General features: G+C 43.7%; 1 protein-coding gene across 7 annotated transcripts in view; it reads right to left on the bottom strand.

Moving 5' to 3' along the window:
• Positions 1-24670, bottom strand: part of RAPGEF1 (Rap guanine nucleotide exchange factor 1) — a 92063-nt gene that overhangs the window by 39989 nt on the left and 27404 nt on the right. For all 7 annotated transcript variants that reach the window (XM_037399561.1, XM_037399564.1, XM_037399562.1 and 4 more), the window contains 6 exons: positions 17590-17729; positions 11073-11251; positions 7760-7916; positions 2695-2783; positions 2157-2309; positions 569-692 (listed from right to left, as the gene is read on the bottom strand). In XM_037399561.1, the coding sequence (XP_037255458.1) occupies positions 569-692; positions 2157-2309; positions 2695-2783; positions 7760-7916; positions 11073-11251; positions 17590-17729 (842 nt within the window). The remainder of the gene's footprint in view (positions 1-568; positions 693-2156; positions 2310-2694; positions 2784-7759; positions 7917-11072; positions 11252-17589; positions 17730-24670) is intronic.

Here is a 24670-nt window from a genome sequence, read left to right as displayed (position 1 = left end):
ACCCCAGACTAGCACAAGTGATGGAATACGATTACCGCACACAGTCCCGAGTTTTCCATTTTTCTACCAGAAAATTTCCAGATTTCCCCAAAGCACCAGCGGTGGTCACAGCAATTGCTCAAACTACTGTTTGGGTTAAAAGATGTTTTAAATTGTGACTGGATGAAGAGAGACTTCGGATCTCAACATGCCACGTGCTCCCTTGGTCTGTAAGTAAAGCTTGGTGAGATCCCTCGGTAAGCTCGGCCAGCCACTCCGTACCCTCATCTATTCCACACAACAACACACAACCGCTCACATCGTCACACTCTGCTATAGCTTGAGGCAACAAAGTTTATAGCAATTTGCTAATTAAATCCACTGTAAAAAAAATTAAGCTGTTCGCATTATTTATTATACTGATGTTCCTGGCACTAAAACTCATGCTCCAGAGCTCTCCTGTAGCAGGCTGTTTGGGACGAGCAGAGGCGTGCAGGCAACCGTGTGGCTGCAGGTCACGGCACTTCTCTGAGCTTGTGCTACAGTGCACAGCACGGTTCCCTTGCCTTTCAAAAGGGGTTACACCAACCTGTCTGTTGATTCCAACAGGTAAACTGGACCCACTGGTGGCTCGACTCATGGGGGCCACAACTGCCACTCTGGTTGGGGAAGGCGCCGACTGCCGTTTTTTAGGGGGCAATGCTGGTGGAGGGCTGCAAGACACAACAAGCATTGATGCTTTCATTACTCTCCCAGCAAAAAGACTTGTAAAGGTTTCATGAGCTTGTTTTCCAGAAAGCCTGTGATGTGCCAGGCTCAAAGCTCACAGGTTCACCAGTCCAAAGCTGGTCAGGAGCTATTCAGCAAAGTGTATCCACTAACAAATATCAATTTAAGAATGCTCTCACAGGTAAGGTCCCGTTCAATGATTTATTTTTTAAGGTTGCAAAAGAGTTGGTATTTTTCAAACAAAAACAATTGCCGTTTTAAAATTATTTTTAATGGCGCTAATTAGCACAATAATTAATTCTTAATAAAAGTGGTGAAAATTCCAAATAAATATTTTGGCTGACTCAAATACTGTTTCCATACACAGAAGTCTCTCCTCCTCAAACTTTCCAGGTCTGAAAAATGTTTAAAGCTTCAAAACTGTACAGGACAGGAAAATTCTTCTTCTGCCCTTTCACTCTCCTGCTGAACTTCAGGGAACAAGACGGTCAGTGGTGCACTCACCACGTATACTGTGAGGGCCCATGCTTCGGCATGAATCTGTTTCAGATACACACATTGCAGTAACTAGTGAGATTTTAACCACTGTACTTTTAGTTCTTCCTTCTAATGACACGTAATTCTGGTAACCGTCAAGCTCGCCAGGTTCCCAAGAGCACACATATTCTGCCCCTGCAACATACCAGGAAATTCTTATACAACCCATGAGAATTTGTAAAATACACAGAAATGTGATTCTTTTTGCCAGCCACAGCCCTTGATGCTGCGTTTTCGAATTAGCACGACATGTATTTTTCACACCATCTATTAGCAACAGTAGTAGAGAAAAAACCCCATCATAAACACAGACCAAAAACCTGCAAACTGGGGGTTTTCTCGTCCTTCTCAAAATAGAACATAGAAACTTTCATGTGGTTACTCATAGAATAAGGTAAGAACAACCAGGCAAAAGATTTTGTTCATGCACTATTGGCTCCTTTCACTCTTAAGCTGATAAGCAATGCAGAACAACCTGGATGTGCAGGACAGACTGATAACTGCCAGCTGAGGTTAACAGAGTATTTCCCATGGGACACACCACCACAGGACACTGTTGCACAGTGTGGTATTCACATAGTTTTAAATAACGTTCTTAAGCATTTATGTGATGCCTCTCATGCATGGACCTCAGGGCCATGGCACTATCCTAACACAAAAAGAAGGAAAGGAAAACACAGATAATGAAGTTTATTGCTCAAAACAACACAGAGAGAACACAGAGTCATAAAAAACACAGAGAGAACACAGAGTCATAAAAGAGAGTTCAGGAGCAGGGAAGAATTACTCTGGAGGACTGAAAATTTGTGGCATCACTAACCCTCCTGGTGAGCTCTCTTGTGCACGTTTTGCAAGATTGTTAAAAAAACAAGAAGTCGGTAAGAGCCTCTGGTATTCTTGGCCACTATTACCTGTTTTCTGCCACACGAATGCTAGGCAGAGGGGGTTTAGGAGGTGCAACTTCTTCATCCATGGAGTCAGTCAGTAGCTCGTTGGATTGAGTCATATTAGTTGTTTTGTTGAGGATCTCCATTTCTCGGTCTGTAAGGGGAAGTTCTGATGGGCTGCAACAAGCAGAATATGGATTGTAGATGACAAAACTCAGTTGGAATGCAGCATGCTGACAGATTAATACATATTTTAAATCATAGGCAATATCAGAAGCACCTACGGCAGAAGGCAGAATTTGCATCTGCAGGTGGAATTCCATGTATATGCAGAATACAATGGGCATGTGTCACACAATGTTTCATTGCCAGATTTTGGTATCTTCCCTATCACAGCATATTCTCTTTAAATGCTCCCACTGTAATGGATGAGGCTACATAAAGAACACTATGTTACCCTCTGTGAAGAATAACTGAATGCTTTAATTCAACTACCAGTAGCCAGCAATTATCCCTTCTATATTAGTCCTGCACACAGAAGAAATCCTTGTCAGTGACCCACCTGTCAGATTTACATGCTGGTAAACTGGGTTTAACTGGGCTTGTGGGAGAGGGATGCTCCTGCTTTTCAATTGTGAGTCTGACCAGCTCCTGATGGATGGAGAGGAGAAGAGAAAAAGATCAGTCATTATTTGCTGAATGCTGCACTCAAACATCCTAGGACAGAAAGGGATGCTACTGCATAAACTCTTGGTTACCCAGGTTATGGATTAACCATGGCACAGACACAGAGAGCTGAGCTGTGTGTAAGGCTGGTACAAATGATGCAGCACTGCTTCTAAGGAGCAGCCTGCACCCAGCAGTAGTTTAGCCATATCTGAATTAAGTTCATAAACCCTGGCCCTACGGGGATTCTGCACAAACCCACATATGTGCCTTTTTGCACATATGCTTCCTCTTTCCTCTATTGTCACAGATGCGTTGCAGTCCCCACAACACCCCAGATAATAGCAAATTGACTTCACATACATAAATACAAGTACTGAGAAGTCTCACACAGTGGAGTACTTCACCTGGCCAGGCAAAAAAAAAATTATTATTGCTTTATATTTTATAAACAAGTATGTATTTGTTTCAAAAAGCAAGTTTTCTGTAAGACGCCCAACGACAAATTAAATAGTGAACACCTTTATTAAAAGGCCTGCTTCCCCTGAAGCCATCTTTTAACATGTTAGCAACTGAAGGCTTAATCATTCAAGGAACTGCTGTAGTGTATCTGTTATAGGCAGATAAGGCTCTGGATAAAGAGATAAGGGCATGATAATCCTGAACTACAAGTCTGCCAGCAGTCAAAACAACAATCATTCACACCAGAAAGATGAAGAGAACATTTTATGGATGTCTGAGGCCGACAAATAGATCTACTGCTCCCAGATACAAACACATGCCCTCTTTCAAGCAAGATGGAAAACTGGCAGTGCTTCCTGACAGTATTGGTTTCCCAGCATATGCAAGGCAAACTATACGGGATCAATTTTGAATTTTTTTTTTAAAGCAGTCTGAAGTAGTGTCATCACTCTGGTATCATTTTCATGTCCATGTCTGTTGAGTGTGGAAACAACTGTCATTGCTCTCTCAATGCAGTAACCGCAACTAGAATGTCGTCATCATCATCCTTCCAAGGAAAGGAAATATTCTAGTTCTCATGTTTTTATATAAGGGTCTATTTAAAGCTGAATGTCCCTGGGTCAACACACGCACAGCAAGAGGAATAAAGTACCGCACTGGACATGCAAAGGATGGCAAACAGTCCAAAAGTCACAGCTCATTTTGGTTTTGATGTTCTACTTACATTCCTGGTGTGAGCTTGTGCTCAAAAATAATGTGCACCATTGTCAATCAAAAACCTGACAAAGAACTCAGCTTTCCAGAAGCTGTCCTGGAAAAACCCACATGTGGGGAAGGAAGAGAGAGCACAAACAGGGCACACACAGGTGTCTGTGTGGGCTAACACTGTGAAGATGTTCCTGTCCGGGACAGACCAGAGCCCTGCTGAGGAACAGCGCGTTCTGAGAGAAGTGCCCTGATGAGAAAAGCACAGCACCAAGCTGACCATAGCCGACCAGCCTGGCCAGCTCCCACCTCCTAGGAGGGAAACATCCCCCAACAGGAAATACTCTGCAACAAGGAGCAACAGACCACAAGGCTTCTTAACAGCTCCATTGTGGTCATGTACCTTACACAGTAAAAGTAAAATAATTAAGGGCTGTCAATCACAGAAGAACTAAGGTGTTAACACAGACTCTGATCTCGGACTTCTCTGCTGAGTGTCCAAAGTTATGCAACAGAAACTATTTTTAAAAAAAGTACTTTCCTCTGTCTCATCCTCTCTTTCAGGATGAATGGTATTTAATTAAAAATTTGCTATTCCTTTTATACTTTAGAAATACCCCTCTGAAGTTCACAGAACATCACAGCAAAACCCATAGGGCTTGGGAGCCTATAAACCCCAAACAAGGCTTTTCTGTAAATCAGATGATTTGGAAATTACAGTGACACCGTTTGACTCTTCTGGCTGCAGCTGGCAGCATGCTCCGAGTCACCATCAGGATTGAGTGATGACACAACAGACTGTCACCTTCCTGCCCTCTGGACAAACTTCCACCGCTGAAGAGGTGAACTTTAATGGACTCCGTGTTGGACCCTGTGGGGCTATCAGGTACTTTCCAGCAAGAACAGTGACTCCACACAATGTGTAAGAGACTAACAAGGGAAATAAAACGTATGGGCATTCACACCAAAAGCCAAATACTTCTTAAACATCTACCTGAAAGGGCTATGGCAGGGATAAAGTAACATCTCCCTTTCCTCACCTTTCTTCACCACATTTAACACCTTAAACCAAACCAAGCCAGTGCTGCAGACTGCGGTGGTGGCCGCTGCGCTGCAGCAGCACTGACAAACCCCTGACACCCCAAAGTGCTCATTTTCCTGTTTGCCCGTCATGATGGACACCTGCTTGTCCCCCATATGGGAGTTTAGGTTACAGCAGGGGAGAAACCCAATCACTAAACCCAAAAACTAACCTCAGAATGATTCCAACCATTATGGCTGTGAAGAAAATCCCAGAGCACCACTTACCAGAGCCACCAAGACAACGTACGATTGCCAATACATGAGAGGATCACTTTTTCCTGTAAACTCCGACAAGTATCACCAGATTCCCTGAACCCTGCCTTTTTCTCCTCTCTACTAATCCCAGAATGAGAACTAGCATTTGAAAATCAAGCCAAGATCGCTAGTGTACACGCAGAGGCAATCAGCACGCAACCGAGCCAGATGCACATTATGCTATTTCTTATCAGCAAGTAAAGAGATTCCTGCAGCAGTAATTAGAGACAATTAAAGCCTCTCTACAAACTTATGCTACTTCAGCAAGCTGGAAATTCCAAAATGAGATGGATTTTTAAGAAGTTACATAATCAAAATAAGGATTTTTTTTTTCTCTTTTTATATATGCCTAGCAAGGCACTCAAACTTGAGATCAAAACAGCAAGTTAACACAGGCGAACAAGTGTCTCCTTTATGCTCAATTCTGAAAATAAAGGGGGAAGCAAGCACTGAAATGTGGAAGTGGATCTCGTGTGACCTGCCAGAAAAACAAAATAGGCTCTCCACAGCAGAGAAGTGTCCAACTTCTCAGTTCTGCTTCCAGATCTGAAAGATGGCTTTGCCCTTCTAAAATAGACCTTGTTCCTCACTATGCAGCAGAAGATGAATGCACGCCGCTTCCAAACGCCGACCTGTTGATGGGCAGCCCCATTTGCATCCCCCTAGCCAGCCATACATCTGCTCTAACCGTGCTCCGAGCTGACCAGACGAGCTAGCTCCAACTGCAGACCAAAATAACTTTTAGTCTAACAACAGAGACCGATATAGCCACGCCGCTCAGCAGGGCTTAACAGCTCTGGCTCAGCACTGTACGGACACGTCTGCATCCCTCCTGGGCCAGGCTGGCCCGCCATGCGGGCAGAGCCAGCAGCCACGATTTTCCACCCATCCACACAGGCACGCTGCTTTGGCTGGAAGGCAACGGGTAGAGCGGGTTTAAATCCCGCTTGAAGTGAAAGGACAGTGGGTGTCCATGTCTCATGCAATGAGGCTACACAACTCTATCCTGGATGCGGGGATAGCCCGTCTCCTCAGGGGATGGTGCAGATTCATTAAGTGATAACAGAGTGAATGGTCTCACTATCTGCTGCGCTATTCCAGCTCAGATACCACAGCACAGACTTTCACATACTGCAAATTGCTGCTGAATTCCAACAGTAACAGCAGCTGATTCTTTAGGCTAAACTCTTTTCCTCTATCCTGCTGTGCAAATTTAAGACCAGCTTTACTTTTAAAATCTGGAGCTTAATGTTAAAGGGCATATTGTGCAAAATAATCCTGGAAAATCTGCCTTCTTTAGGTGTTGGGAATGTTTTGTTTCAAAGCTATTTGTTTAAAGGGCTTGGTAAGTAATAGTAGATTGTAATATCTGTATTTGAGTAACATTAAAGAGATATTCAGAGCATGCAAACACCACACCAAGACTCCTGAAAACAGGACAGCCAAAGCTTGGGAGACCCCCTTCATTTCTGCATTCTGCTCCAGTTCATAAAAACTAAGGTGAGTCTGAGTGCAGCGAAAGATGCCCGTGCTTGATGCACTAATCCCGGTGAACACCTGCTGCAGTTCTTAAAACTGCACCCCAACTTCCCTTCTGAACTTGATCTAAACATTCCCCTTTAGATTATGCCCTGCTGTTGATTTCTCTACAGTTTTCAAAATAAGATTCCCAGGAAATATGATGGTCTCTCCACGGGTGCCCTAAGCTCCGGTCAAGCAAAGCTCTAAGCGCAGTGCTGGGCCAGCTGAATGAGCAGCCTCCATGGCCATCAGCCCAGAGATGAGCCTGGGAAACAGAAATAATGGTACCAAAAAGCTTACCGGGAGGTAGAAGGAAAGCCAACAGCTTTCCCTGGGTGGGGCAGGGAGGGAATGCTATAAGCAGGTCTCACAAAGGATACAAAGGTTTCTGTTAAACGATTCCATTAGTTATGTAAAATTAATCTCCAGAAAACTGAGCTTAGCTCATCACCTGTTCCACACCCTAATCCAACTGCTGCGAGCGGTGATGTATCACTGATGAACCTCTTGAAATTTATGTTAAAAGATGGAGCTGGAGTCTTTGATTCTCTGTGGGTATTGACAGGCAGCATTTCCATTATATCTTGCCTAGACAAAAATATGCAAACTCTTGTCTTATAATCTGCATGGGAGACTGGGAATGACTTGCTGAAAATTTAATACGATGCTGAATAAAGTTTTATTGCTTCTTCCAATTCTTCCAAACGCCAGGGTGAGCATTTCAGAAGTACAGACTAATAGCCGAACCATTTGTGCTAGTCTTTCTTTAACCAGCACTCCAAGCAGTATCATTTCACTTACGGAGCAGTTGATTTAAGTAGTTTACTGAAGGCAAGAACAGGATGCTTATATTTTAACTGCACTTAAAAACCTCTTTCAACTACATCTCTTCTAAAATACGTTATTATGTACTTTACAGTATTTGTCTGATGTACCTTGACTCCATCCAGAACAGCTTTTATGACACCCTTCACTGTTGTCACCATCTCCTTGTCTTCTGAATTCACACCTTCCAGCATCACTTGATCAGACCAGCGAATCAGGTTGGCCAGACTCTGGTACACACGGCTATAGCAGGACGAGATGGCAGAACTGGATGGCAGGAGACGAGACAGTCGAGAAAAAAGAACAAAATGAAATTACGTTATCAAATGTTATGAGAGTGCTTGATTTGAAGTCCATTTCACATTGTTCTCCTTTTCTCTCTGACATTCAGAACTTGTGTTTAGCAGGTGACAAAGCCCGGGTTTCTCCTCTGCCGCAGTTGCTCTCCCATTCTCCAGCACCAAATGGGCCAACAGTATGATGGTACAAAAAAATCAACAGTTCTTTCTCAGTTAACATAATGGATTATCTGGGCTGCAGGTTAACACAGCAACGCTAGAAAGAATGTGTTTTCCATTCTAATTTACAGTTCCATCCTATGCCTTGACTTCAAAAGTAAATGTTTAAGTCTTGTATTGAAGTTTATGTTATATTATTTCAGTATTATCTATGCTTTTCTTCTTCCTTATTAACTCACCCCAAAAATGTCTTGGATAATTGAGAGCTGACTGTGTTCGTTCCTTTACAAATCATTGCCTCACTGTTTATAATGCCTGAAAACACATAATTAAAACCTCCTTCTTTATAGAAATTGAACTGAATGAATTTCAGGTTTGGAAGAGGAAGGGTGTTGCTTTGTTTTGTTTTTAATGAGAAACAGAATTGAAGCTATTGTTCTGACGGGGAAAAAAAAATTTTTTGGAAAGATGACAACTCTAAATAAAAGTTAACTGTAACAACAATGCTCACAGGCATTTTCCTGGCCATTCTGAAAACACTTACTTCATTACTAAACAAGGTGTGTTAACAGTACTGCTGATGGCAACGCTTCAACGATTCTTTGTACAGTTAAATCAATTTCAAACTGCATCAAAACCATAAACAGAAAAGAAAAGGTGTAATCTTGCAATCATTACTGATACAAGTGTTCCAAACCTTCCCGTTTCTCTTTGGTATCCATTTTACACTGGCTTAACTCCAGTAATTTCATTATCTGTGAGAAGAAAATCAAGCCCACAAGCTTCAATGAGGTTATTTAGGTGAATGACCTTTGCAGGACTGGGGAAAAAACTATTGTCAAGTTACAACCGGGGGAAACAAACAGCGGCAAGTACTTTTTTGTTTGGTTGTTGTGGGGTTTTTTTAAAGCATGCTGCTTGCCATTTGTTCTAATTTCAAATGAAATTAGCTTGGTAGGAGATATTTCCTAAATAGGGCCCTCCCCCATCTCTTTCAAAGGCTTTGATTTCTTTGCCATTAATCTTCAGCCTGCTTCCTTCTAAGGAGGCAGTAATTGAAAGCCCATTTTGTGCTAGATTTAATTACTTTTTTCCTTGATGCAAATGCCTTCCCTAAAGCAAAAAGAAGTCCAACAACAATTGTAGGGCTTTCTTCCCCACTGACACAAGTCTTGCTCATTTTTCTTGAGGGGGATTTGCTATCAAAATCACTCCTTTGTGTCCTGCTACTACTCAAAAGAAATAAAAGTATATAGGCAGGCACGAAAGGACATGGCTTTTTGAGAATGCCAGATCCCCTCTTTTTCTGTGAGGCAGAACATACATACGGAATCTGTGCTCTAATGTACATCGTTTCCAGAGATACTATGTAGAGGACTCCATTGACCACTGACTGACTATGAAAATTCTGCTTGTTTGTGTAGATACAGATATCCAACTGTCAAGGTTGCATTAGTTCACTATTAAAGAGAGTGGATATAAGAAATTAGAAGACTAGAACTGTCTGAAATATTGCTGCTGCTGGAGATCACTTAGTTGATATTTACTTCCAATATATCCTTGGAAGGAAAGCTCACCAAGCTAAAACTCACTGGATACATAAATCAAAGCAAGTGACTATAAAGATAACATATTCTATCCTAAAAATATTTGCTGACATTTTACATGTTCTTCCAGTGTAAGGGGAAAGTTCGTTCTTTCTTTTATTAAGTGAAAGCAGGTGCTTCTCAGGACTTTCATGGCTGCGGGAAACCTGATAGCAACTGAAGAAACTTTTGTGTCTGTATCCAGAAGCCTGATGAATGTTCCCATTCTAACAGCTGTTGCTCTTCCTAGTTCCACAAATCTAACCTAAACTGGATCTCTCCTGTCCCAGCCACAGGTCTGATACTCACCCATTGCCTCCTTCATTTCGTACTGTCAGGTACAAACCTGGCCTACGCATTAGGGCTGAACACAGCTAAGCGTCTCTGTTTGCAAAATATTTGGCACCTACTGCTGTTTAAACCCTACTCTAAACCTTTCTTGCACCAGAATTGAAATAAGTGTTGTGATACAAATATTTTGGATACTTAATGGGAAAGCAAATGGGAACAGCACAACCACTGATAGAATTTCAGGAACCAAACACCTGCATTTTTCTGCCTAGTTTTGTGTTCTTCTCTGTATGGGCTAATTTTGCCCTTTCTGTATTATTCAACAATGTTTGCTTGTTTTGTGTAGATCAATTGCTCTGGCATCTACGGGATGAACAGCAGCTATATCTCTACGGCTTGGCAACTCCACAAATTCTTATAATCCGTGCTGAGCTTTGCTTTGGAAAATTTCTACTTCTTTCCTGGCTCCCAACCCACTGTCTAACTAGTTAAAATGTAATACACAATCTGTTAAAACATAAAACAAATTATCTGTTGAGAGCGTGCAAGAATGAACTTGGACTGATTCATCTATTAAAGTACATCTATTTACTTCTGTTCTGTATCTGATCCAGTAAAATCCAAAAAAGCAGTTAAGAGTACAGGCTCAGACTTCTCTAATATCAGGGTGGATAAACTGAACACAAAAAGGGATTACTCTGAAGATAAACTCTTTTTCAGGTAAAAGCTATTGGATTTGTTAGCTTTTAGGATACTATCACAGACTGCAGAAACGGTATAGCACTTGAAGACAATCTCGTGCTAGTAAATGCTGTATTTCCAAGCTTATGCTAAGAATCATCCCTTCCTCCTCTCTGAAACCATTCTGATTTGCTTTATCTTTCCACAGCACAGGCTTCTTTGCAGCCGGGAATCCGCTTTTAAATTATGTGTGAAAACTACCACATAATTAGTAAAAATAGCAGTCCCTTCATTAGTCACTGCAGCATTTCCTGTCTCCTGCGTGATCGGATTCTTCAGACACAAGAAGCGGAGAAGCTGGGAGCCTGCTGGTCTGTCACATCCCCAAACCCAAGAAGGAAACTTACCTTTGCTGGATGCGCGGGTCGGTTTGCACCAAGGGCAGGATGGCTTCCAGCACTTTACTGGCTGAACCTGGCAGCATCTCTAGTACTTTCTTATCAATTGCCATTTTGTCCACAATAGTCTTAAAGTAGCGCAATGCACTGACGACCTCCTTCTCCTTTTCCTCTAGCCATGACACATTCTAAAGAGGAGGAAAAAAAGGAAAGATATGTTAAAAACCTCAGGATTTTTAAGGGCAAAGTTCCTTTAACTCACCTGAAGTACAGCAACACTGAATGGGGTGCATTCCACGAGGACTGGAGAAAAAACCCTTCTACCAAAAACAGTTTTAAATTGAATTACTACTCTTTCAAAAGAATAGTCAGTGCAAAATTGTGCCCACACTTCAACTTCCCAAATGGTGTGCATTCCAAACTCAAGGCTAATCTCGATCAGTTTTAGGCCAAGATTAACACTACTGATGACATGATGGGCACTGCTTTGAAACCCACATGCCAAAATGCAAGGCTGAAAGAAAAAAAATCATAGAACGGTTTGGGTTGGAAGGGTCCTTAAGGATCACCCAGTTCCACCCCCCTGCCACGGGCAGGGTCACCTGCCACTATCCCAGGTTGCCCCAAGCCCCGTCCAACCTGGCCTGGAGCACTTCCAGGGATGGGGCATCCCCAGCTGCTCTGGGCAGCCTGTGCCAGCGCCTCAGCACCCTCACAGGGAAGAATTTCTTCTTAATATCTGATCTACATCTTCCCTCTTTCAGTTTAAAGCCATTCTCCCTTGTACATGCCCTTATAAAAAAAGTCCCTCTCCAGCTTTCTTGTAGGCCCCTTTAGGTACTGGAAGGTCTCCCTGGAGCCTTCTCTTCTCCAAGCTGAACAACCCCAGCCCTCTCAGCCTGTCTTTATAACAGAAGAGGCGCTCCAGCCCTCTGATCATCTTTGTGGCCCTCCTCTAGATTCAGTCCAACAGGTCCACATCCTTCTTATGTTGGGGACCCTGGAGCTAAATTCAGTACTGTAGGTGGGATCTCATGAGAGCAGAACAGAGGGAGAGAATCACGTCCCTCAGCCTGCTGGCCACACTTCTGATGCAGCCCAGGATACAGTTGGCTTTCTGGGCTGCAAGTGTATGTTGCTGGGTCACACTGACCCATCCTTTATTCCCCATGCCACATGCAGTTGCATGGAGGCATTTAAATTGGACCCCTGATGAAGGTGACTTACTGGCTGGAATTCCTTTGTGCTGCTCTTCAGGTGATCTCCTGCTGACCTGTGATCCCTCTCCAGGCTCTGGGTATATGCTGCTGGCACTGGGATCAAACTGGTAGGAGTGGGATGAATTGAGGTTCCCCTCTCCTAGCAACTTTAGTTTAAAGCCCTCTTCACCAGCTTGGCTAGCCTATGACCAAAGATGATCTTCCCTTTCTCTGACAGATGGACCCCGTCAGCCCCCAGCTGACCAGGTTTCTCAAAGTGAGTCCCATGGCCTCAGAAGCCGAACCCTTGGCTGTAGCACCGTCCTGTAAGCATTTGACGATTCACCATATTCAATGGGCCTTTTCAAATTCCTTCCCTTTGACGGGGAGGTTTGATGAAAAAACTACTTGCACTCCAGAGTCCCTTACTGCTGCTCCCAGGGCTCTTCCTGACACTCCTCAGACTGCTCCTGGCTGTACACTGGTGCTCATGTGAAACAAAAGCAGAGGATAATGGTCCGTGGACTGTACCAGGCTTGGTAGTGTCTCAGTAACATCCCTGATACGAGCCCCCAGGAAGCAGAAGTGCATCAGGGTGGCAAACGGGTGCCTGTGTACCTCTCAGAAGACAGTTGCCTACGACTGTCACCCACTGCCTTTTCGTAGTTGGCTGGTTGTGTATCAACGGGGAGCAGCTCGGGCTGCCTTGCTCAGCTCCAGCATCTCTCCTGATGCGATGGGTCTTTCCTCTCCAGTCTGCAAAGCAGTGAAGCAGTTCTGCAAGGGCACCTCAGGCTTCAGGCGAAGCCTCTTCCTCCTACAGGTCCTTGTTGTTGCAAGCTTCCATTCTTCCACATTACTGGTGGCCCTCCCTCCTGGGTGTGCTGGTAGGGGAGTTTTTGGCTGTTTGGCCATGGGTCCGCTGCAGACTGCACTTGGAACCAACTATCTAACTCCTTCTCAGCCTTCCTGATGCTACACAGCCTTCTCACCGCCTCCTGCAGGAGGTCCTCCACCTGGGCACACCTTTTGCAGGCAGGTCTGCTGCCTGTCCCTGCCCCAGGTGCAGACAGGAATGATAATGCAAGAAAAGAAGCAACAGCTACTGGATTTAATAGTTGCCCCTCTTATGCCATAAAAATCCTTAAGCACATCTCACCATCAAAAGATCTTTTTAATCAGTAAATGCAGTGGACGAGCCAAGGGGAAAGAGAAAAATAAAACAGGACATTCCCCTCCTCCAAATCAGAAAACTTCAGAACTCCAGAACAATCCAAACAGACGCCTCCATTTTCATACCCATCCTTGATATAGTTTCAACGATGTACGTTGTGCTCACCCTTATTATTCTGAGTAATTCTGCTCACTCCAATACGCCTACTTCCATGAAAATGGGCTACATCTTGTCTCTCCATTCACAAATAAAATAAAATAAAAAACTCCATTCTGATCAGCCTCCAACCTAAGTCACTTTGTGATGCTGCTGGAAAAGGGAACTCACACGCTTTCCACGGGGACCAACTGTGAAAGCCAAGTTTTGGCATCGGTGAATGAATGTTGCAGAAGGGAACAATTCTTTGGAATAAAGTGGAGTTGTGGTCACCAACTTCCACACCACCACCAAAACAAGAAGACGAAATTCAGAAGTGATACATGATACCTTAAAGGCATTCTGGACAGGGATATTTTTAAAAAGTTTACCAGAGTATGCCTGGAGGACCTGTAATGCCACAAGTAGTTCCTAAGTGAGATTTAAATTAACTACTGAACACTTCTAGAAAAGGAGCAAAGAGCTTAGCAGAGTCAGGTTTCATCCATTATCTCCTCAGTAAATTCAGCTTCAAGAATTAATGACCTCTGGGCTTTGTGTGCTCCCCATACTCTTGTCAGCTGTTAAACCGCTGCTTTTCTGCAAAATCAGGCCAGCAGCCCAAAACGTTTTAGGAAGAACAATTTATAGGCAGCGCTGGTTAGTAATTTGGGGCCAGATGCATAAAAGGATTAGAGTCCGAAGTCCCATCTAGCTTCAGCTTCAGAAGCCTAAGTCCCAATCCAAGATCCGCAAACCACCCTGTCATTTTCCATCTCATCTGGGAAGTGCCCAAACTCTTCTGCTGCTTCCACTTTTTGACAATATTGCTTGCCAGGCACCTCAGGTTCTGGTCTGCAGCACACAGCACCCCAAACTCCCTTGCAGAGGCACACCCCGGCTGATATAAAAACTGACATTTTCCTTTTTTCAGGCATGTGCTCTCACCACTGCACAGTTTATTCCAGGATGTGGAGAGGCTCAGTCCCTCCCACAAAGGTTTTGCACTTCGTATGACATGAGCACACATTTCAGGGATGAGAGCACCCGTATATTCCCCAACTGAGCATGACCATGGCCCAGTGGTCAGAGCTCTCAAACAGAAGCGAAGAACTGTGGATTGCAGTTCCTGCTATGATGGCTGTTTATGTACTTCATTCAACAACTGTTTCCTGTAGAAAGGTCTGTGACTTAATAGCTTAAACACTCTCTTGGCACGTCAGAGGGATGTGCTTGACTCAGAGTTAAGGGCTGAGAACGACAAGTGGAAACACAAAACCTTCTGTTGAGCACATCAAGGCATGCAAATCCAGCCACCAGACACTACTGGGGACACAGATCCCTTTTCTTTTTCTTTAATTTTTTTTCCCCAAACTTCCTCGCTAGCTCTTTGGGTAAAATTCCCTAAGAGCACTTTTCATGATCCCCTTCTGATGTTCAAAGGTATCATACACATACACATGCATACACAAAGTCACCCCAAGAAAGCCTATACATCCTACGTGGGATTGCAGGTTCTGCTCCACAGCTCAGACATATAAATGTTGGCTGCTGCTATGAGGCTGAAATTTCTCATGTTCAGTGCTTCACTCACTGAGGCCTGAGAATGACAGCAATAAATCCAGAGAAATGAGTAATAACCCAGTGGGATGGATGGATATTAAGATACACCAGTGTCTGCATCTCACAAAACTAACGATACCAACCTTTTCCACCAAACATTTTTGTGTGTGGTCCCTAAAGCCAAAGTAAACACGCAGTGATACACCTCCAGGTTGGCAGAGAGGACCTGAACTGATCTCTCTTTCAATTTCTCAGTTGAGGTGAACTCATCCCAGCGAGAGAGCAGATCGGTAACTGGGAGCTGCAGAACTGGCAGGACCACTTGACTCACCTATTTCCCTTTTGGGCATTAAATGAGATAAACTTAATATTCAGGCAAAACAGCATCTTCTCTCTGCTCCCCTGCCTGCCTGACACATACAGACATTTTTGCCTGATTTTTGAAGTTTTCCCCTAAATAATGATTACAAACGCATCACGTATGAGACAGAGCTGACCCAGAAAGGATTACAGTGAGCCAAACAGAATACATCTGATTACAAAAGCTGGAAGGGTCCCTTTTTTCCCCTGAATTTTGGCACTGAAAAACCTATTACAATTTTGCATATACTGTCGAAGGACTCTACAGCTCCTACAATATGCCCTATAATAAGAATCAAAGACAGGGTCCAGGGGACAAAAGGGGGCTCTAAACTGTACCCCCACTCCCCCATGTTGCCCACATCTAGGTATAAAGGGGAAGAGGAGAAGATGATGTCTGCATGGGTTGAGTATAACCTTCAGGTTACACGTAGTGATTTTACATTAATTTTTGGTATTGCTATTTCTGCTCTACAGTGATTATCTACTTCAAGAGTACAAAAATAGCATCTTAAGTACTTAAGAGGGAGGAAACGATGATATTTGGTTTATCAACTGTGTCTTCTGACAGAAAATCTCCTGTTTGTCAACTGATGTCTATATTCCACTGAGAGAACCTGGTGGCAATCCAGGCATATCCCCTTCCCCACTCCTTCCACACAAAGCTAATGAATTTACTACATCCAACTAATTGATCAGCTGGACAGTAGCTATTAAAACAGATAAGGAATGAGACAGAAATCAACAATATTTCACAGTATAAAAATGTATACAGCTTAAATAATCATGTACGGTAATAAAAATTATTGCAAGTGTTTTGTTTTCCAATTAAAAAATACCAATCTATATATAAGAAAAGGTTTTACATGTTCAGCATGCCTTATCAAGAAAAGCAAAAACTTCATGTATTATTAACATGTCAATACATATTTGCTACAGAATAGCATTTTGAAAAGGGCTCTTCATTTTCTACTTTATTTAATTTGTGGTCACATATCATCTTAAAGGAAGGCCTCCAAATTATCTCAATATACCATCCTGAAACATCAGTGGAATTAAAAGCCTTCAAGGAGCACTCTCAGACCTTTTAAAATTTTTTTATTTTTTTTAATAGCAGTCAGCAATGCAAGGTCTCGGCTCCCTAGAAAGCATATCCATAGCCTCCTGAGGAAAAAGAAAAACCTACAGCCTGGGAATGAAAAGCCTCATCACCTTCCACCTGATGGTGCAGAATAGGGCTAGGAAGCCCCGCAGTGACTTCTCTGGGTGTTAAGCACGTCACACAGCATAAGCTAACTGTATCTTGCTGACTGCTCTCAACACCACCACAACAATCTTCAGCAGAGATAACCTAAAAACATTTGCCTGTCTGGTGCTGCGCCCTGGATGAGACTTTCAACAACAACTGGGCAAGATTTTGAATTATCATAAATAACCTCAATTGTTCTTAACTTCTGGCTTAGATTTATACCTGAAACCTGACAGCAACAGTATTGTTACAGAGGTAGTCTCCAGTCTACGTGATCAGGTCCCAACAGCAGAGGAGATAACACTTTGATAATTTTGTGCTGGGAAAGAGTGATGACCTCCTGGAGACCTTAAGAACGCGGGGTCTGAGGAACAGTGTGCTGGCACCAGCAGCTGCTTGAATGCATCAGTCTGACTCTCCCTGCTGATGTCATCAGAGATTGAGCACATCTCTGGACCAACTTCAAGGATTTGCTCGCCTGGGTTTGGGTTTTTTTAAAAGGATCACACCCCAAAACCAGGCAGTTATTTGGAAGCTGTAACTATAACCATAGGGTGTGCGTGAAGGGAGGATGTGTCAGGCCATACACTACATTCTATAATGAGATATTTAAATGTTTATGGAAGGAGGTCTCACCAGGCTCTCCAAAGTAAAGTACATGCCTTTGTTGCTCTTATTTTATAAAGCACAGTGCAGTTTATAACTATGGATAAAGTAACCCTGAGGATCCCTGAAAAATCCGCAGAATTCGGGAGAGGACAAGTCACACACCAGATTTCGATAAAATGAGTACCAGCTAGCAAGAAACCAGCAAGACTAACAGAACATGTCTTTCCATCTGCTTACTTTGTTCGCTGACTTCTCTGGTGTTTTCACAGTCAGGTCAGCTTGCTTTCCTTTCTTTGAAGGGGTTCTCTTTATTTTTGGTGAATGAAACTTGCCCTTCAACTTCATAGTGAACGAGGAGAGATGGGAACGCTCAGAATCTAGAAAGACACAGAAATACATTACTGGATTAGGGTAAATTTGTTGAAGCCAGGGACATTGTGTTACAGCTTTATCTGGAAGATAATCACACCATGTAAATTTATTGCAACCATGTAAATTTATTAAGTGGAATGGGATAAAAATAAATAAATCTGTGGCTCTGTATTGTGTTTCCAACTGCAGTATCACCATCATTTGCTTCCCCTCAGAGGCAGCAACACCGCAGTGCAAAGGCAGGAGCAGGGGGATTGCTACCACTCTGTGCCTTGGAGAGAAACAGAAAAACACCTTTCAAAAGCACTTATCTCCAGCAGATCCCGAAGTACTTTACAAAGGAGGTAATCATCGTCCTCTTTTGCAGATGAGCAACTGAGTCAAGGGCAGAATGTGACTTAGAGGCCTCTGGCAGAGCAGAGCTCCTGCACCTGTTTTGGCTGGGGGTCAGCAGCCACCGTGGGTGTGCAGGCAGGGCTCTGCTGGTACCCGGGGCTGCTGGCTGCTTCAGGAAAGGAAAACACAGTCCGATGTCATGCCCTTGCCTGTCTGCTGATCTCTACCCACTTCATCGCCTTTGAATGTGGCTCCATGGGTAACCTCATACTAAAAATCCTAGCCCTTGCCATTTGCAATGGATTTCACGTCAGATGTACCAGACAAACCAGAGAACAGAGGCATCCTTGGATATCCAAGGCATCCTGGATATCCTGGCATCCAAGGATACCAGGGCATCCTTGAAAGAGCATAATTACAGAACTGCTCAACTCTTAAAAATTGCATTTTCATGGGGGTTTGGTATATTTAAAAGCAGAAATCTCAAAGGTTTGCAAACATGCTATGTGCAGACTTACTGTTGAATGTATTTTTACCTGTTTAGCCACTAAGCTAAATAAAACTAAGCTGCCTTGTAGACCAGTTTAGAACATATTTTGAGCAAAGAGCACTTTAATAAATGAAGGTCTGAACTGCTCTCTAGTGACCCAGATAATTCAGCAGAAGTTACCAAAATTGTTTTTAACTACATTATCAAGAAAAGTAAGCAGTTTTGCTGTATGTTTCATTCTTCTTTTCGATTATTTGGGAATTGACTGCACTGGCTGTAATGAGTCAAAATGACACAGTGCCATGCATGCAGCACTGCACCACCTTGTTAGCATGCAGGCTGCAAACAGAAAAGGCTGCTGAGTCAAATCTAGCACCCAGAAGCTAAATACCACACTGCAGCGCAAACACCGCTCCTCATACTCAGAAATCGCCTAACCACAACTCAAGGGAAGGAACCTGTGCTTGCCTCCCCGTAAAGGCTGTCTCCCTTTAAGCTTGGTTTCCTGGTAGTGTGTTAAGACCCTGCTATTAACACCTTCACCAGCGCCAAAACTCTGGTTAGTTCTGTCCCCTAGATCAAAATTTTGCAGGCATTCTATTAATGGAAGCTGCACCAGTGCTGATTCTAATCTAGTCAGCCTGCAGACCTGTTCTCCATTTACAGGAGTAAATGTTTTTCAAAGTTTTCTTTGTAGCATAAAGTCCTGTTTAATGCACTGAGGAGGGAGGCACTAAAAACCTTGCTCACTGCAGATAAATCCAGACATATCAGTTGGCCTCTGAAGAATCACTTACAGCAGCTGGCACCCTAACTTAGCAACAATTTACGTCATTGCTTTACATCCACCAGGGGATCTGCAAACATTTAAAACCTCTCCGGCTCCACAGGGTGCTGAAGGTCACCACTGAAAACAGTTCCTGGCTGCTGCAATAATGCTCTCGTACATCCCCCTACCCCCCCCCCCCAAAAAAAAAAAAAAGAAAAAAAAGTATTTATTTATTTCATACACCATATGAGAATTTCTATATACGCACACTTGCCAAAAGAAGTCATGGCCCTGAATTTATTTTTCAAGAACTGGCAAATAATGACAATAATTAATCTACAGGGAAATAATGGTAGCAGCAACAAATTACGTCTGGCTCCTCCATGGGCTGCAGCGACATCCAGGTTGTTAGTCTGAGTAAGAGAATGCTCAATACCTACAAAACCCTTGGTGGCATATGGTGATAATTTTGCTTTGTAGGGACAAGAAACATGGGAGAAAGATTTCAGAAGACTGTTTCCTTTCCTCCTTCCCATCAGACATGCCTACCCACCTTTATGGGGCAAGCACATGAACGGCTCCCCCAATGCGTGTGCGTGGTCAGGAACCTCCGAAAGGAGATGTCTGGTCAGCACAGAAACTTTCTCTTCTGCTGACAGCAGATCCCCTTCACCACCACCAGCCTAACGATTGCCCTTTGCTCTCTTTACCCTTTTGTCACATCAAACACTGAATTATTTGCATGCCACACTCCAAGGGGACACAGACCTACAGAGCGAAGACAGAAGCAAGTGGCCGGAGCAGAATAGGAACTTCTTAAAATAGTATTAACGAAGTAAACCAGCTGACACTTGCAAAAATAATAAATGTTATTGTTTGAATAGCCCTGCTAAGTCTTGCTTTGAAGATCACAAATTAATGCAGCTTTTTACTACCATGTCTTTCCATCTACAACAAGCATTTTCCAGATTTCATCTGCTCGTAAGTTTCTGATGCATTTGCAGTTAAACAAATGAGTCACAAACCAATATTCTCTTACACTCAATTACACGAAGCACTTAAAATAGTGCTCTTCTTCTTCCAAGCACATTACAAACACATCTTTCTCATCCTTAAAACAGTTAGGTCTTAACCTTACTCTGCAGATGGGAATCAGGCACAAAGGTGAAGAAACTTGTCTAAACAGAGCAGGGGGTGAGTCAGTGACTCCAGTATAGCATCTCCATCAAAATGCATGTCTCGTCCCTCTCCCCATGTTCATGAATCAAGTGGTGGAGCTGCTGTGATTATATTCAGTGAATGCCAACACACATTATTTGGCATGATAGGCTTTACAGTCTTCAAGCAGAAACATCACTCAAGCATTCTATACAGAGTTTGCATTTTAATAAATAGGAAGGTAGTCTAGCTCAAAGGTGTAAGTTACCTAAGTTTTTACAGATGAAGACTGAAACTTTCCTGTGAAAAGCACAGCTGAGCAAGACTTCCTAGACTGGTTAGCGTAGCACTGGTCTGCTTAGAGAAAGTCACTTTCTTTACACTATATCCTAATTTAAGCATCTAATACACCCTATGTCTGTCCAGTTAAGAAGTTGAAACAGCACAGCATGCCTTTACAGATCAAATAATTTGATAACATACAGAGAGAAGCAGAAAACAGAGCCAGTGCTCAAAACATTTCTCCTGACCCTCTGCTCCTTCCTGCCTGTCTACGGTAACCAAACCCCTTAATGCAGCATTGAGGTTGCTCCTGAGTTTGGTAGTCTGCCCGCTGGAAATTGTTCTATCATATTACCCTCGCCTCTTATTGATGAATAACCGGCAGTGTTCAATGGGAGTCTCAGCACTGGCTTTCTCAGCTTCTCTTTCTCCCTTCTGATGTGCAGGAGAAGGGCACCCCATTCTTCCATCCAGTGTCCGAATATTTATAAGACAAACAGGAAAAGACAGGGTAATAAACCTGGAGTGATTTCAACTGGAAAGGGAGGGAAAAAAACCACACAACACTGTTTCACCAAAATGTTTCTGTCTCGAAGGAACCACTGACTTTCTGTCCCCTTGTATTTCATCTGTCAGGACGCTCTGCTGCTGCACACAACCAGAATAAAAAAATCCCTTCAAAATTACTTTACTATGGATTTGAGTTTCTTGATTTCTGACTGGAAGATTTAATAGGTCACGTGTTTCATTGCTAAATCCACCCCCCTATTAATGAGGCTCCTGCTCCGTTGTGCTTGAACACACTCCAGCTGTTGAGTCATGGCCCTGCTCAGCTCTCAGGCTTGTCTCCCCCTGGCCGGCACGCGGCTGGGGTCCGACCACACACACAACACGAGAGTGCTCTCATACATGCCTGCTCCGAGCAGTCCCACTGCCTGGTGGCTGGAGGGTTTTTTCGGTACCCTGAGAGCCCCCTGGGTCGGGCAGCCCATGGCCAGCCAGAAGCCACCTCGTCCCCCAGCAGCTCCGCCAGCTCCAGCAAAGCAGTGCTACCTGCCAGTTTGCTGACAGAAAGCTAAATCTGGTGAGGAAAGAACTGCAGAATTTAAACAACAGTGAATTAAGAGGCACAAGGGAGGGTAGATAAATCAGCTTATCTGCTTGTGGGCGAAGAAACTAGGCTGCTTAAGAGAAAGCCGGCAAGTCAAAGCCCAACGTCCACCACTGCCATAGTCAAATGGTCCCTTTCCACTTGGGTTCAAACGAACACCAGAAATTAAGTCGAAACACGTGCATACTGGTGAATTCCACCAACCTAACCCAGCAGCAAATTACTTAAAAGTCAAAGCGAAAGTTCAGCCTTTTACAGAGCTCACTCACAGCAGACTTCCCAGCTGCCAGGTCCTGTTCACCAGTATAACCAGCACCCGGGAGGCTTCAGAGGTGGGAAATAACCCCCGTCTGCTTCGGACCTCCTGGTCGGGGTGGTGTAACCATGGCACAGCTCAATGGCAGGCAGGCTCCAGCATCAGGGACAGACAATTTAACTTATTAATAGACAAGTTCAGCTTGTCTAGTGCTTGAATCATACCAAACAAATTGCAAATAGACTTTTTTTTTTCCCATTAAAACCCACTTTAGAATACAGCACCTTTTCTTTCCTTCACCTGAAACCCTAAACTCTCCACCTTCTCTCACTCTGTATGTGTTCGCACACCGAAACCCTGCAGCTTTAGAGAAGATCAAGCCTTAAAAAAGGGTTATAGTTCATTTTCCAGCTTGAACTGACTCTTGCGGCTCGTTAGAAAGAACAAACTGGAGTCTAAAAATCTTATCCCACAAATGGCTCCCTTTTCAAAGGCCATTTGGGTCTCCACTGGATGCACATATTTAAAAGCTATCAGATTAAAAATAACAGCAGATATCTCTCCCCATGTCATAATGAAGCTATTGTGCACACTTTTAATCAACCGCTCCTGCCATTTATGCCACGAGTCCTTTGAAGGCAGAGGTGACTTATGTAATGAGTTACACAATGATGCCCATTAAAATGGCATTTGTTCCCTTGGGCTCAGCTCCACCATTTGAGGAAGACAAAAGGCAAGTTGCAAGGTTTCAGCTAAACCCTAGCTGACAGGGACTTTAAGAGTTCCGAAGCAAAAGGAAAAAATAATGAGCTATAGTTCAAAATGACCTTTTCGCTGAGGATGTGTCTGGTGCTACGAGAGGCTGTGAGGCTGGGGCTCTGGCTCTGGCTCCTCTAGACCCAATCCTGCTGTCAGAAACACAGAACAGGCAATTCAGGACAGACAGATGGGCACGAGAGCTTCCCAGGATAATCACAACACATGTTGCAAAGCAGAGGTCTTTCAAGATTTTGTATGAGTATTGCTAGAATTCCCAACCATCCTCCTTCCACTGTTAAGGGAAGGGCCGTAAGTACATACTTGTAAGTTCACAGATCTGTGAGGCCTTTGCCCTGGCTAAAGCTTTTGGGCTCTCCTGTAACACAAACATTAAAATAATAGTGATTGACAGAAAAATCGAAGCCTTCAAGCTTTGCAGAAATGTTGCTCTAACCTGAAACGCAAACAGCCTCTCCCAACAGCCGAGCTCCTCTGCGGAAGAGCTGGCAGAGCTGATGCAGGAGGCATGACGTGAAACTCACCCGTCAGCTGTGGGCAACAGAAAACTACTGCAGGGGCATTTTTAAAAATAATTTTTAATAATGTTGTGGTGGAGGGCACCTCTGTCTGTCTTGCGACAAAACGTTCAAGCCTGCCAGTGTGCAGCGATGGGGATCGAGAGCCAGCACTAGGCTTTCAAGGAGGGTTGAAGAAACAAACGAGGAGAACCCCAGATACGTTCCCAGCCCTTTGCCACCTGCAATATGTAACTCAGCTCTTGCTTTACGCAGCAAACAGTCCTCAGCTACATTTCATGCCCTCTTTCTCCAGAAGTCCTGGAGAAGTTTAGAAGTCTAAAAATGCTGATATGCAGCACTTGTGCATTGCTGTGTGTTTGCAAAAAGAATGAACTGCGATCGTGACTACAGGAAAGACAGAATGTGACAGAATTAAAACACCCCTTTTAAACGTATAAGCGCATCACTGCTGCATCATGGGTGCTACAGAAGCTTCAGACCTACCGCTTCCATCTCCGTGAATTTACTTCTCCCAACTTTGCCATTACCCCCGGAGACTGAAGCAAAGAGAATCTATTCAGAAACAAAAAAAGATTCAGTAGGGGACCCAGAAAGGAGAAAAAAAGGGAGGGTCCGGTGTCAATCAGGAAGTTTGCCCACCCTAACCTTTGTACCTTAGGTGGAGCTGGTTGTAAGCTGCTCCAAGTCCCTCTCCAGGGAATCTGACTGCTAGGAGAGCCGCCAGATTTTAGAGGAAAACAGTGGAGGAAGGGCAGCTCGAGAATCAAACAATCATTCTTGAGCGCTAAAGAAACTTTTCCTTTAACATCACGTCACCTTCGAAGCAGCCAGCTTTTGGGAGCGGAAAGACCAACTGCCCTTTTTTTTTTTGGCAACATTACAGTGAATGAGCATAAACCAGCGAGCATTAATGATGTGCAATGACAGCACACAAACTTCTATGGAAAAGGGAGGCTCAGTTCCCTCTCAGCTGGCCAGGCAATGCTCACTGACTCACAGGCTTCATTATTTTTTATGCCGCCCTCTGGGGCCTCCAGAGGAAGCAAAACATTTTTATTTGTCAGAGAGCACATTTTTATTTTTATACTCGCCCCCCCCCCCCCCCCCCCCCCCCCCCAAGCAACCATGAATGAGGCATCTCCAGCTGCAGCAACCTCACATGGAAAGAGCTCACAGTGTTTGCAAGGGGTTTGCGAGGCACAGAGGGCAACTTATCAATTCAGATACATCTCCCGACTGCAGTGAA

Source organism: Falco rusticolus, chromosome 9 (genome assembly GCF_015220075.1).
Source record: "Falco rusticolus isolate bFalRus1 chromosome 9, bFalRus1.pri, whole genome shotgun sequence".
Taxonomy (NCBI): domain Eukaryota; kingdom Metazoa; phylum Chordata; class Aves; order Falconiformes; family Falconidae; genus Falco; species Falco rusticolus.
Note: the sequence above shows the minus strand (reverse complement) of the source record. Positions and strands in the feature narration are given on the sequence as shown.